This window comes from Marmota flaviventris, chromosome 4 (assembly GCF_047511675.1).
Source record: "Marmota flaviventris isolate mMarFla1 chromosome 4, mMarFla1.hap1, whole genome shotgun sequence".
Lineage (NCBI taxonomy): Eukaryota > Metazoa > Chordata > Mammalia > Rodentia > Sciuridae > Marmota > Marmota flaviventris.
In genome coordinates this window covers 19,228,118-19,239,749 of record NC_092501.1, presented here as the reverse complement: position 1 = coordinate 19,239,749, position 11,632 = coordinate 19,228,118, and the positions used below count along the sequence as shown (strand labels likewise).

The window sequence follows — 11,632 nt, the reverse complement described above, 5'->3', positions numbered from 1 at the left end:
TTGTGGTTCTGACAGAAACAAAACAAAAAATGCCAGTAATTATGCTGATAATGGAATATGAACTTTTATCTCATAGCACTTAGATGCTTCTACTTCACCCTAACCAAAAGATGCAGGGATCAACTATGCAAAATTTGTCATGAAAAAATGAGCAAAGATTATGTGTATAATGATTATACTATGGTTCAAAATGTGAATGCATTGGCTTTAAAGTTTCTGATTGTTCCTGTCATATCAGCAGTAGGTTTTTTTTTTTTTTGAAGTGCACAAAGGCTTTTTTGCAGGCTCTTTGAGGGTGTGTGTACATATACTCTGTACGTTTTATATTTTACAAAGAAATGTACTTACTGTCCTTTTTTTTTTTTTTCAAAAAGTTTCCATTTCCAGTAAGAGGCTTTGTGGCAGATGTGCATGAAGCTGCCCCTGAAAGGGGTGGGGGGAGGGTATGGAACACTTCCAGGTGGCAGCATTCTCTGTGTGCTCCATGTATGGTTCCCCTGAAAGAAAATTCCAGATGATCTTGCAAGTTGACAGTGTTTGGATGGATTTTTCATAGGGATGCTTTCCACAGAGGGGTAGAAGAATCTTGTTCACTGCATTTGAGTTACATCAGAGTCAGAGACTCAGGCTCTGACTGAAAAAGATGGTATTATGGAACTGAGTATGCTAAATGCAGATATGATTTAATCCACACAAACAAATTCTCAGAGGTTTCAAAGATGTGGAAACTTAGGCCAAGAGGGGTAAAGGAATTTGCTAAAGTTCAGACAGTCTGCATGAAGCAGACCTGGGAGTCTTCTCAACAGCACACCAGAGCAACCCTCTACTACTCCTGTGTCTCCCACTACATGCTCAGGCCTGAAAAACATCCATGACTGCTGACAGCAGTAACATTGAAACCACGTCAACTGGGATAGGTAGGGGTCTTCAGATCCAAAAGATGGAGTTCAACTAGGGGTAAGGGGTGGTTCCTGGGCTGCTACTTCTGCCTTTGTGCCCCTCTGACAAATAAAAGGGAGTCAAGTGTGGAGGTGCTAGGGTGTGAGCTTTGCACAGCTGGACCGAGGCTAGGCAGAGGACTTGGAGAGATGCTTACATCTTCTCCTCTTTCCTGCAAAATAACTTTGCATTTTAAGGGTTGCAAAGGAGTGGGTAAATCTGTAACCTGGACTTGGGAGGCCTGGGGATTTCATTTAGCTGTGTGAAGACACAACACAGGTGCCTCTGTGCATGTGTGTATGAGAGCAGAATGGGGAAAGGAGTTTTAGTTTATATAATTCAATTCTTCTCATTTGAATTGGGCCTTTATTGAAAAAGAAGTAAAGAAAAAAACTGAATGTTGTGGCCAACATGTAATCCCAACTACAAGGGAGACTGAGGCAGAAGCAAGTTTGAACCAGCTTCTGCAATTTAGCAAGACCCTGTCTCAAAATGAAAAATAAAAATGTAGCTCAGTGGGGGTGGGGTGGGGCTGTAGTTCGGCGGTAGAATGTTCACCTAGCATGTGCAAGGTGCTGGGTTGGATCCTCAGCATCACATAAAAATAAATAAATAAATAAAATAAAGGTATTGTGCCCAACTACAACTAAAAGAGATTAAAATAAATAAAGTTTAAAAAAAAAAAACGTAGTTCAGTAGTAGGGTGTTCCTGGATCCCCAGTACAGCAAAATGAAAAAGAAAAATAAATAAAAATAATTTTAAAAAATTAAAAAATAAATAAGTTAATTAATTAAAAATAAAATAAATAAATTCAAAAATATATTTAAAAATTCATAGCAGCTACCATTTTGGGGGGACTTACTGAGTGCCAGGCACTGTGCTGGATGCTTTTGGAGATTTTTTTTTATATTTATTTTTTAGTTTTAGGTGGACACAATATCTTCATTTTACATTTATGTGGTGCTGAGAATCGAACCCAGTGCCTCGTGCATGCTAGGCAAGCACTCAACCACTGAACCACAACCCTGGCCCCGAGATACTATTTTTTTCTGGGAAGAAAAAAATGTTTTAGGCAGGTGCGCACTAGAGATATCAGGTATTTTTTTCCATTCTCATCAAAATACAGAGCTCTACTTGCGCTAAGATTTGGGGAGAGGCGGGGAAGGGTGCGGATTCAGGCAGGGGGCGGTCCCTGCCTCGCTTGTCTCCACCTTTTATTTTGACCGGTCGGATGGTGACAGTCTCGCACTAGGACCCAGGCACCAGAGCGCCTCCGTCTGTCCTGTAGGTTCATTCAATCTCCCATACACACAGACCCACAGCGCGAGACAGAGACACACTCACACACACTCACACACACAACTGCACGCAGCGAGGCTCTGGAAGTCAGGCCGGCTCCTCGCCCCGGCGCCTCCTCCGCTTCAGCAGGCCGGGTCTCCCCGGGGCCCCAGAGCTCGGCCCGGCCGCGAAGACCCGTAAGAGGACGAGCTCGGCGGACCCCCGGTCCTCCATGGGCAAACGCGGGCGGCCGCGCAAGGAGGCGCGCTGCGAGGGCGCGGGGCTGGCCCCCGCCGCGCCCCTGGCCGCGGCCGCGCCCCAGCCCCCGGCCCAACCCGAGGAGCCGGCGGGGGCCAAGCCCAGGTGCCCCTTCTCGGACATTTTCAACACCAGCGAGAACTCGATGGAGAAGCACATCAACACTTTTCTGCAGAACGTGCAGATTCTGCTCGAGGCCGCCAGCTACCTGGAGCAGATCGAGAAAGAAAACAAAAGTAAGTTTGGGGGCCCCCGCTCCTCCTCCGCTCCCTGCTCTTTCTTTCTCGCCCACTTGGGCGACCCCTGTCGCCTGCTCGGCCCGCGCCCCTCCTCCCCAACACACACATCAACCCTCGGCAGTAAAGCCGGTGACACCGGAGAAAGGACACGCACGCACGCACAAAGCTGCTAAAGATGTAACAAAGACTAGTGAGGGGGAGAGGGGGGCCTGTCCGTGCGTTGGTCTGTCCGTCTCCGGCAGGCTGCGAGGACAGCCCCGTAGCGGAGCGGGGGAGTGTTGTTGTTTGCTGACAACTGAGCCGAGAGCTCATCTCTTTGAGGTCGCCTTCCCCCCACCCCCCCACCTCCTCGGAGCCTTCTTGGGCAGACAAGTGTTGTTTTTCTGTTGCTCGTTCCTGGGTTGGGTGGGGATTAGAAGCCGAAAGTTGGAAATCGTAGCAAGCTCAGGGGTTCCAGAAAGAAAACGCACAGACACGCTAAAACAATAACAACCACTACCACACCACCACTGCCACCAGGCAGCTACCCACGGCGTGGGCTCTGGCTCTGGCTCTCCCTTCTGTCTACTTCGGGTTTTCCTCCCCACTCGCAGGAGGACTGAGCTCAGGCCGTCAGGTCCACGGACACAGCCCCCCCCCCGCGCCTCCGTTGCCCTGGGGTGCCACTGCCCCCAGCCCCCAAAGAAACAGGCCGGCGGGGCCAGACAGCACCAGCAGCTCGCCGCGGACCCGCTGTCCTGCGCTGGGGAAACTTGGCGAGGGAGACGTGGCTAGGAGGAAACTTTGAAATCTCACAGAAACAATAGTTGGGGAAGAAGGTGTGGGCTGTTGTGTGCGATTTCTTTATTTTTCGGGAGAGAACTCCCGAGTGAGCGCGCAGAGCGAGCAAGGCAAACCCCTTCCAGGGTCGATTTCTACTGTCCCCCGACCCCCAGATTCAGGTGGAGAGTGTTGCGGTGTGTTGCGGGGGGGTGCTGAGAACTCCACCCAGGCCTGGCTTCCTTTTTGTATTTGTTTGTTTCATTTTTGTCACTGCCAGCGGGTCCCCAGCTCTCCCCAGGCAGTAGACTCGCAGCCCTTACGGGGGCACGAGTGTGCGGCGTCTCCAACACCGTCCTCAGAATAATAGCTAGGAAAAGGAAGAAGGGGCCAAGACAGACAGAACGACAGACCGAAGGAAACTGGGATGTTTAATCTGTCCGAACAAGTAGGATGATCAATGAGACATGAGAGAGCGAGCAAGAGAGCAAGCCAGAGAGAGAAATCCGATTGCAACGTGTCAGATCTTGCACCCCCCCCCCCCAGCCCAACACAACAACAACCCTCAAATACAAAAACATCATCGCTGACCGACACTCCAGGCCTTCAGGGGTATAGTAACGGTGTGATGGCAGTGCAATTGTGCAGACGTTGTAAGACCAAAACAAGGATTTTTGTGTTGGGAGGTCGGTGGTGCATTCTTTTCTTTCTCTTCTCGCCTGTTTTCTCGGAATGCTTGGGTTGCGAGAGAGGTGCATCGCAGGCTGTGTAACCGAGTCGCTGGGAGATTATTAAGGGTGTGTGTGTGTGTGTATGTGTGTGTATGTGTGTCGGGGGGGGGGTGTGCATTCATCTGGAGGATAGTTTCTGAAAAGCGAGAGCTGATGGGGAGCTGGGTGAAGACGTGGTTTTGTTTGGTGTGTTTGCTTTTGTTGCAGGGGGAGGGGCGCGATTTCTTTAGCCGTCCCCTCCCGGGTTCCCGGTCTCTGGAGTCTGTCCCGTGGCGCCGGCCCTAACTGGGAGTGCACCCAAAGAGGGCACCTTGGCAGTGTGTAGCGAACATGGCTTGCCCCCCAACATACCCCAGCGAGGCGTATTGAGGAGGCGGCCAGAGCTTCCTCAGCGTCCCGCGCCCCCCCCCCCCTTTCGCACCCGCAGACAATCGGAGACCTCCCTCCGCCCCACCCCACCCCCCCGCCGCCCTCGCCGCCGCCACCTCCTTGTTTACCCGGTGCCGGGGCTCCGGCGTGGCCACCAGTCACGTAAGCAGAAAGCCGGGCGCGCCGGGCCGGGCTGCCCCGTGTGGGGAGGGCCCGCGGCGGTCGAGCGGGGCTCTAGAGGCCGGTGAAGCCAAGGGGCTTTCTCCTGGCCCCTCTCCCGAAGCACCAGCGCTGCAAACCTGCCAGCCCCCCAGAGGGGCTCGGGAGCCTTAGCGCCCCAGTCAAAGTCAACTTCGTGTACGTAATCAGCCCCTCGGCCTCGCAGCCCCCCTCCTTCTGCAGGCTCCCCAAGGGAGTATTTTTAGCTCTCTCGGCTCTTTTCGCCACCGCTGTTTGGCTGTAAATGACGTGATGCCAACGGACCCCAGATTTCCCCGAGAGCGTGGGGCGCTGCACCGTGTTGGGCTCCGCTGCAGGGGCCCGGCTCCAGGCCCTCACCCGCTCCCTAGCAGCTCGGAGACGGGGGGCGGGGGTGATGTCCAGCAAACTCCAGGCGACCACCCGCAGGACCCTCTATTATCCCCGCGGCAAACTGGAGCTGCCCACGGGGGCCACTTATCCTCCCTCCCCACTCTCCCCCCGCCCCCAGGTCTTGGTCTCCCGGTACGGAAAACGGCGGGCCCTACATCTATCTCGTTTTATTGGGGGCGCTTCTTCGCGCTGGCGGCGCTCGCCGTTGTTTTCTGCTGGCTGCACACAATGCCCGCGCGTCACGGCGGTCCGCGTGTGCACAGCAATAACGCGAGTCGGGGGGCGGGTCGTGCGTGCGCCGGGCTCGGGCACTGCGGGTCGCTCCGCGCGCGCGGGGCTTGTTTTGCTCCAGAGCTCTGCTTTCCGAAACGCTTACATCATTCAGTTGTTGGGGGAGGGAGAGGGATCTAGGCGTTCCGATAGGATTCCAGCAATTCCCAGGTCCCTAGTTTTTGGAAGGAAGCAAGGACCCTTAGCTCTTAGTTAGTAAGATGGTGTGGGGGGTGTTCAGGTTTTGTTTGTTGTGCATCTTCTTTATAGGTCACTACTGCAAAGGGCATTGCTGGCCGGCTCAGGTGCACAACCTCTCCGCCTTCATTTCAGCGAGTTCCCCTGTAATCACTTGATCTCAGTTTCTCCGCCTCCTCCTCCTCCTCCTCCTCCTCCCCCTCCCAGCTCGAGACACATGGTTTCCACATGGAGACAAACTTCTTTCCTCCGACTGGACTTGACCTAGCTGCGTCGTTCAGCCAATCCGCAGCCTCAATCTCGTATGACGTCACGCGTTGCTGAGGCCGGAGACTTGGGGGCGGGGCCAGGATGCAGGCCAGGAAATCTCTGGGAGCTGTAGTGCAGCCAGCTGGTGCAGTCGCTTCTTAAAGGGACGCTTTTCTCCCCAGAGACTAATGTTGGCCCTTCCATTTTGGGTTCTGTGAGACCTTCTCGAGATGCACCGATAGCCCCCGGTCATGAGTTCACAAGTTCCGTTTTTACTGTTTGCAAAGTAGTCACTTGGCAGGAACTTGCCTTATTTTCCATTGTAGCCAGAACTGCTTTTCATTGCCTCCTTGAGGTTTCCTTACTAGGAGAGTTCACCAAGCTGTGGCCACAGCGCTGAACTATTTCCAGTAGATAGGGTGAGTTTTCTTGGGAAAGGGGTTCAAATTGAGTTACTCAGTGTTGACCATCCTCGGTGAGCCAGGTAAGGGATTTCCTAGGAAATGCAGGTACATTCTCCTCAAATGCCACACTGATATGAATACTTAGGAGTCTCCAATTGAAGGCCTCCAGAAATATTAGTCATGAAGGCTGTGACCCTGTTATCACAAATTCAGAACGTATATGTAAGTAAGCATACCTATGGCATCATCACCTATATGCTTGTGGAATCCAGTGGAAGGGAGGCAATTAAGGACTAATAATTAGAAACAAGATTTAGTTCCTGCTTTGGAAAAGGTTAAAACTAAAAGGGAAGAAGAGGTTTACAAAAGGGATGTTACACGCAAAAAAGCTGTTTCATAGCTATGAGAGCAGATACAATCTAGAGAAGAGAAACTAGCTTCCCAGTGTCAGGGGACAGTGGCTTTGGAGGCAACACTTAAGATAGGGAAGGATGATTAGAATGGGAGCAGAAAGCCCAAGGTTGTGTGGCTCTCTGGAGTGGATTACCTGAGTTTGGGGGTGGAGTGTTAGGAAGGGCACAGATAGGCTACCACAGCAGCCTCTTCCTCCTAGTGGAGGAAGCTGCTTTTGGGAGTTGCCACTGTGTGGTGTCACTTGGCCCCACCCTGCCTTCCTGACTTAATCTCCTCTGCCCAACCATGAAACCTCTGCTCCTGTCCAGCAGGTCCACCAGCAAGCAGACTTCACAGTCATGCCTCTGTGCTTGACTCAGACTCCTCCTTCTGTTTAGAATACCCTCCTTCTCTCACTCCCCTGGGTTTTCTATCTCATACCCTCCCTTTGAAACTTAGGTCAATTCCCACCTGCTCCATGAGGCCTCCCTGCTATTTCAGCCCACTTGGCTCTATTTCTTGAATCAGAGAGGTGACAGAGTGAAAGTTTTGCAGTCATAAGGAGCAGGAACCTAGATTTCTACTCTGCTACTTACTGGCTGTGTGACCTTGGACACAAGTTACTTAGCCTCTCTGAGGTTCCATTTGTAAAATGGACATAATAATAGCACCTCATCACTGCTAAACAACTAAAGGAAGCACCGTTTTTAGACATTTAAAAGAGGACCTGAAATATAATAGGTGCTGAATAAATAGTAACTTCTCTGAGCTTTGGCAGCCATTACCATGTGATTCTCTACTTGCTTCCTGTGCGTTGGCTTTATCCTCACAGGAAGATCATTAGTATCTTAAGGGAAAAGATCAACTACCGTATTTCTGTATATGTCACCTGTTATATATAGTACGACACTGGGCATACAAGTAGACACTTGATATAAATTTCTCGATTGGTTGGATTTGTCCTTTCCTGGTATGGCATGGTGATCAGGTTAGAAGGCCAGGGAACATAACAGATTTTCTGAAGACTCAGAGAAGAGTTGGAAATACTGATCTCTGACTGCCATTGGTTGATAAGACCAGGGCCTGTGAGATGATGGGTCAGACTTAGAGAGCTGAAACTGCATTTTGTCCTTAGCTGTGACCCTGAGAATGAGTAAGTTAACTGGCTTAGAAAGCAGGGCGCTGGTGCGACTTATGCTAACATGGAGGGCTTTGGTGGCAAGTAACACTCAATTGGATCACACTTCTGCAGGGGGGGCATTTTATGATGAATTAATTCATTCCACAATTATGGATTGAGCATCTACTATGTGTGATTGCTTTTTTTCTGCTAACTCTGTGGGTTGATTTATGGTGTGCATGGAGGAACAGGGGATTTGTTCTTAGGAGACTTGTGTGAAGAGCATAGTTAAATCGGTCCTCTATTTTCTCTGCCTCTTAAATTGTGTTCCCTGTATTTAACTTTCTTTTCCCCCCCGATTTAAGTATGATCTCTGCCCAGTGGTCAATGCCAAAGGTAGACTTTTGAGCATATCACTGTGACTTTCAGAGTCCCAGAGCTTCCAGGGACTGGGAAGGGGATGTAGGGAGTGGGGACAAGGCCTTTGGAAGTTAGGCAAGCTGAATTGGGTCATTCCTGCTTTGGGGGGAAAAGGAGATTCCTTCAGGTACCAAGGGAAAACAGTAGCTGCTTATGAATCTTCTGTCTTTAACCCACATGCTGTCCCATGGGCACACCCAGAAGTGGGAACTTTCATTTGGGGGATGTCCTGGAAAAAATCTAGAGGTGAAACTGCAGGAAATGAAGAAGACACCATCATGCAGCAGCAGCAGCTACTTGCATTGTATAATATAAGTACTGGCTGCCATTGATTGAGCATGGACTGTATACTCAATATAAAGCTGAACGCGGGTCACCTCCTCCAGTGTTCACAGCAAGCCTATGATGCGTGCAGTTCTATTATCCCCATTTTACAGAGGAGGTAACCAAGGAGGTTGCCAGGGGTGCTGGTAACTCTCCCAAAGGTCACATGGTTAGTAAGTGGCAGAGCTGAACTTGCAACCTAGGCCTCCAATTCCAGAGCCTTCAGTCTTAACTGGACACACGTGTGCTCATTTTACAGCCAAGGAATGAAGTCCAAATGGGTGAAATGACTTGCTCAAGGTCACCCAGCAACGTGAAACAGAGCTGGTATTTGGAACACCCTGTTGATTGTCCAAGGTCTTCCTGCAATACACCTTGCTTAGAAAAGGCTTGGAAGTGAGGTTGGCCACAGAATAGCCAGCCAGAGAGGGATTTTTTGTTTTTCTGAGTCCGTCAACCCGTCTGGCCCTAACTCAAGTTTAGGGTTCCTAGGAAACAACACCCCCTCCCGCAGCTTTTCCCAAGTCTATCCTCTGGGCATATTAGAGGACTTGGGGCTGTTGCTATGGTACTGGGGCCAACAGCAGGTTCATCAAAAGCCGGGTCTTTTTCCTTAAAAAAAAAAAAAAAAAGGCAAAAAACCAGGCCCTGCAGAAACGAATTGGCCACAAAGATTTGCATCAGTCATTGTGGCTTTTTCTGTTTTAGATCCCCCTGCTCCCCACCCCACCCCCTCCTCCTTACCACCACTGCTTTCTATAAATACAGTTGGATAAATATTGATTTAAACTGGGTTTCTGGAGGAGAAGCACATGCTTGCTCTGGCTTGGTCTTCACTTAGATACCACCAGTATGTCAGGCCTGACACACCTAACCCCCGACAGCTCTGGCTTCCAAGTGACCGGCTTTGGGGAGGTGAGTTGTGGTTTTGTGGCTTTTGAGGTTAAAAAAAAAAGAAAGAAAGAAAGAAAAAAAAGGAGAAAAAGTAAAAAAGCAATAACCCAGCAAGAAATTGAAATCTTCTTGCAGAGTGAAGTAAGCAATTCTCAGTAGGCAGGAATGGGGGAGGCTTATGACAGTCTGCCTTCTGTACCATCCTCTCCTTTTCCCATTCTTTCTTCCTTTCCATTTTGGGTTTCATGTTTAAAGGCGGCAGGTGGTAAAAAAGAGCATCAGAACCAGAAGGAGCCCCTGAGGTCACAGAGCTTCTATCACCCTCTCTAAACAGTCAAGGAGGCGGAGGCCCAGAGAGGGACAGTAGCTCACTCAAGGTAACACAGCAGAGACAGAACCAGGTCCCTCCTGCCTGATATGAGAATGGGTCACAGACAGAGCCTCAAACAGCTTTTGTTTTACAGGTCAGGTGCTCATAAAGTCAGCAATTCTCCAGCCTGGTTTACTGATCCCAGGGTGTGTCCGGTTATTGCTGAGGTCATCGCAACATTCTTAATGGTCTTTCAAAATGAAGCTAATTTGAATTTGCCATACTTAGAAAAATATTTTTTTTTACATATGGGGGATGGGGAGGAGCCAGAAGGTGGTGACAGTAATGACCACGTTACCCCAAATCCTAAGGAGGAGGAATTCAATCTTCCCAAGGGGGCTTCCTTCTGAAGATGGTGGGTGTTCAGAACTCATACTGAGGCAGGGATAGGGGGTTGGGGGTGGGGGAGAACCTGACTTCAGTTCTCCAGGAACAGACACCTGCTATCTGAGTTTTGTGCTAAATTTAAGGGAAGCAATTGTCTCTGATATCATTGTCCCTAGGGGGCCTGGCCAGAGGAGTTAAGGCTGTCACCGTCTGACTTGATGGGCACTTGCCATCGTTATTCTGGGCTAAAGGCTCCTCCTTTCTGACATCTTGGCAGAATGCTGTACGTATGAACTCCTTATGAAACATTTTGAAAGTTCAGGTGGCCCTTGCTTTGAGCAATAAATTTCCCCAGGAAATATATGCAAACAGAATCCCTTTTTTATAAAATTTAGATTAGAAATATTGTCTTGAAAAGGTTATTGCAGCAACTTCTTTGATAGGTTGTAGAATTAGGCTGCATGCCAGTATCGCTCTCTGAATTTGTTCTGTGCATTTTTTTGTTTCTCATTTGGTGATTAAATGGGTATTTAAGAAGCACATACTTGCTGGTCCTGGCAGTATTGTCCTGCCCTCATGGAGTGCGGACTGGATCCCAGTGCCGGGTTTTGGAAATTCGGTTGTCTTACCGTGAGCCCCCATAGTATGGCGTTTGACTTAGGCTTTGTGTGTGTGGTTCTAACCATTAGCACAGATAGAATAAAAACTTATCCTGGACTTCTAAAAGGAGTAATCCTTTTCCTTGCTGCTCCCCACCCCCAGTCCAGTGTTTAAAATGTTTTACATTTTTGGGTTTGTCCTTGTAATTTCTACAGACCTGACTTAAAAAAAAAAACAAAAAACTGCCTGAGCTTAGGAATCCAAGTACCATGTAAGTAGCCTTGTAAGTAAACATATTCTGCTCTCAGTTCTTTACAAATGGGGTCTCCTGCCCTTGGAGGAGTTGTCCATTCCACTCACTGTGGAGCCCACTCTCCCGTATAAGATGCCCTTGGTCACAAACCTCTAATATCCAGCTCTAGTGTCTGCTAAGGAGATTTAAACACAGCCAAATTAGAAAGATCAACACTGTCCTGAAGGAGAAGGAGATTGGGAAATTCAAACTGAAGCCCAAAAGGGGGATCTGGATTGCCCACTATCTGAAATATTTTACTCTGTATCTTACTGCCATTATCAAGGACACCGAGTGAAGATGGTTTGGATGAGGTAGGCTGTTGTACTGAAGTGGAGGGCAGACCTGTTTCTGGCCATGGGTGGCAAGTGGGAGCTGGTATGACGTTTGATTTTATTTCTTCAGGGTCCAGAGCTACCTTCTGGGGTCTCTGTGCCATCTCCCTCTTACTTCCATTCATAGCCCGACCATCCCTGTCCTGTTTCTCAGCTCCAAACTTCTAAGTGCCTTGCATATAACCCTCATTCTTTGTACCAGCTGTAAAGTTTAGTTCAATGCAACAGATAATTTTAGAAGAACCAAAAGTGATTCTAAAAAGTGAAGCAT

General features: G+C 49.4%; 1 protein-coding gene and 1 long non-coding RNA gene across 4 annotated transcripts in view; one reads left to right on the top strand and one right to left on the bottom strand.

Annotated features, from left to right (window-relative positions):
• Positions 1-2,122: 2,122 nt before the first annotated feature.
• LOC139705407 (uncharacterized) lies at positions 2,123-4,781 on the bottom strand. 2 transcript variants are annotated; one of them, XR_011707284.1, is made up of 2 exons: positions 4,703-4,781; positions 2,123-2,684 (listed from the first exon to the last, which is right to left on the bottom strand). It is a non-coding gene; the product is annotated as an uncharacterized lncRNA (long non-coding RNA). The 2 variants fall into 2 exon arrangements; XR_011707285.1 differs by lacking the exon at positions 4,703-4,781 and adding an exon at positions 4,066-4,261.
• Positions 2,449-11,632, top strand: part of Mxi1 (MAX interactor 1, dimerization protein) — a 73,623-nt gene continuing 64,439 nt past the window's right edge. Inside the window, exon 1 of one of the 2 annotated variants that reach the window (XM_027930376.3) lies at positions 2,449-2,712. In XM_027930376.3, the coding sequence (XP_027786177.1) occupies positions 2,451-2,712 (262 nt within the window). In that variant the 5' untranslated portion in view covers positions 2,449-2,450. Of the gene's footprint in view, positions 2,713-4,838; positions 4,932-11,632 lie in introns of those variants that run through there. The other variant, XM_071610928.1, reaches the window with a different exon arrangement.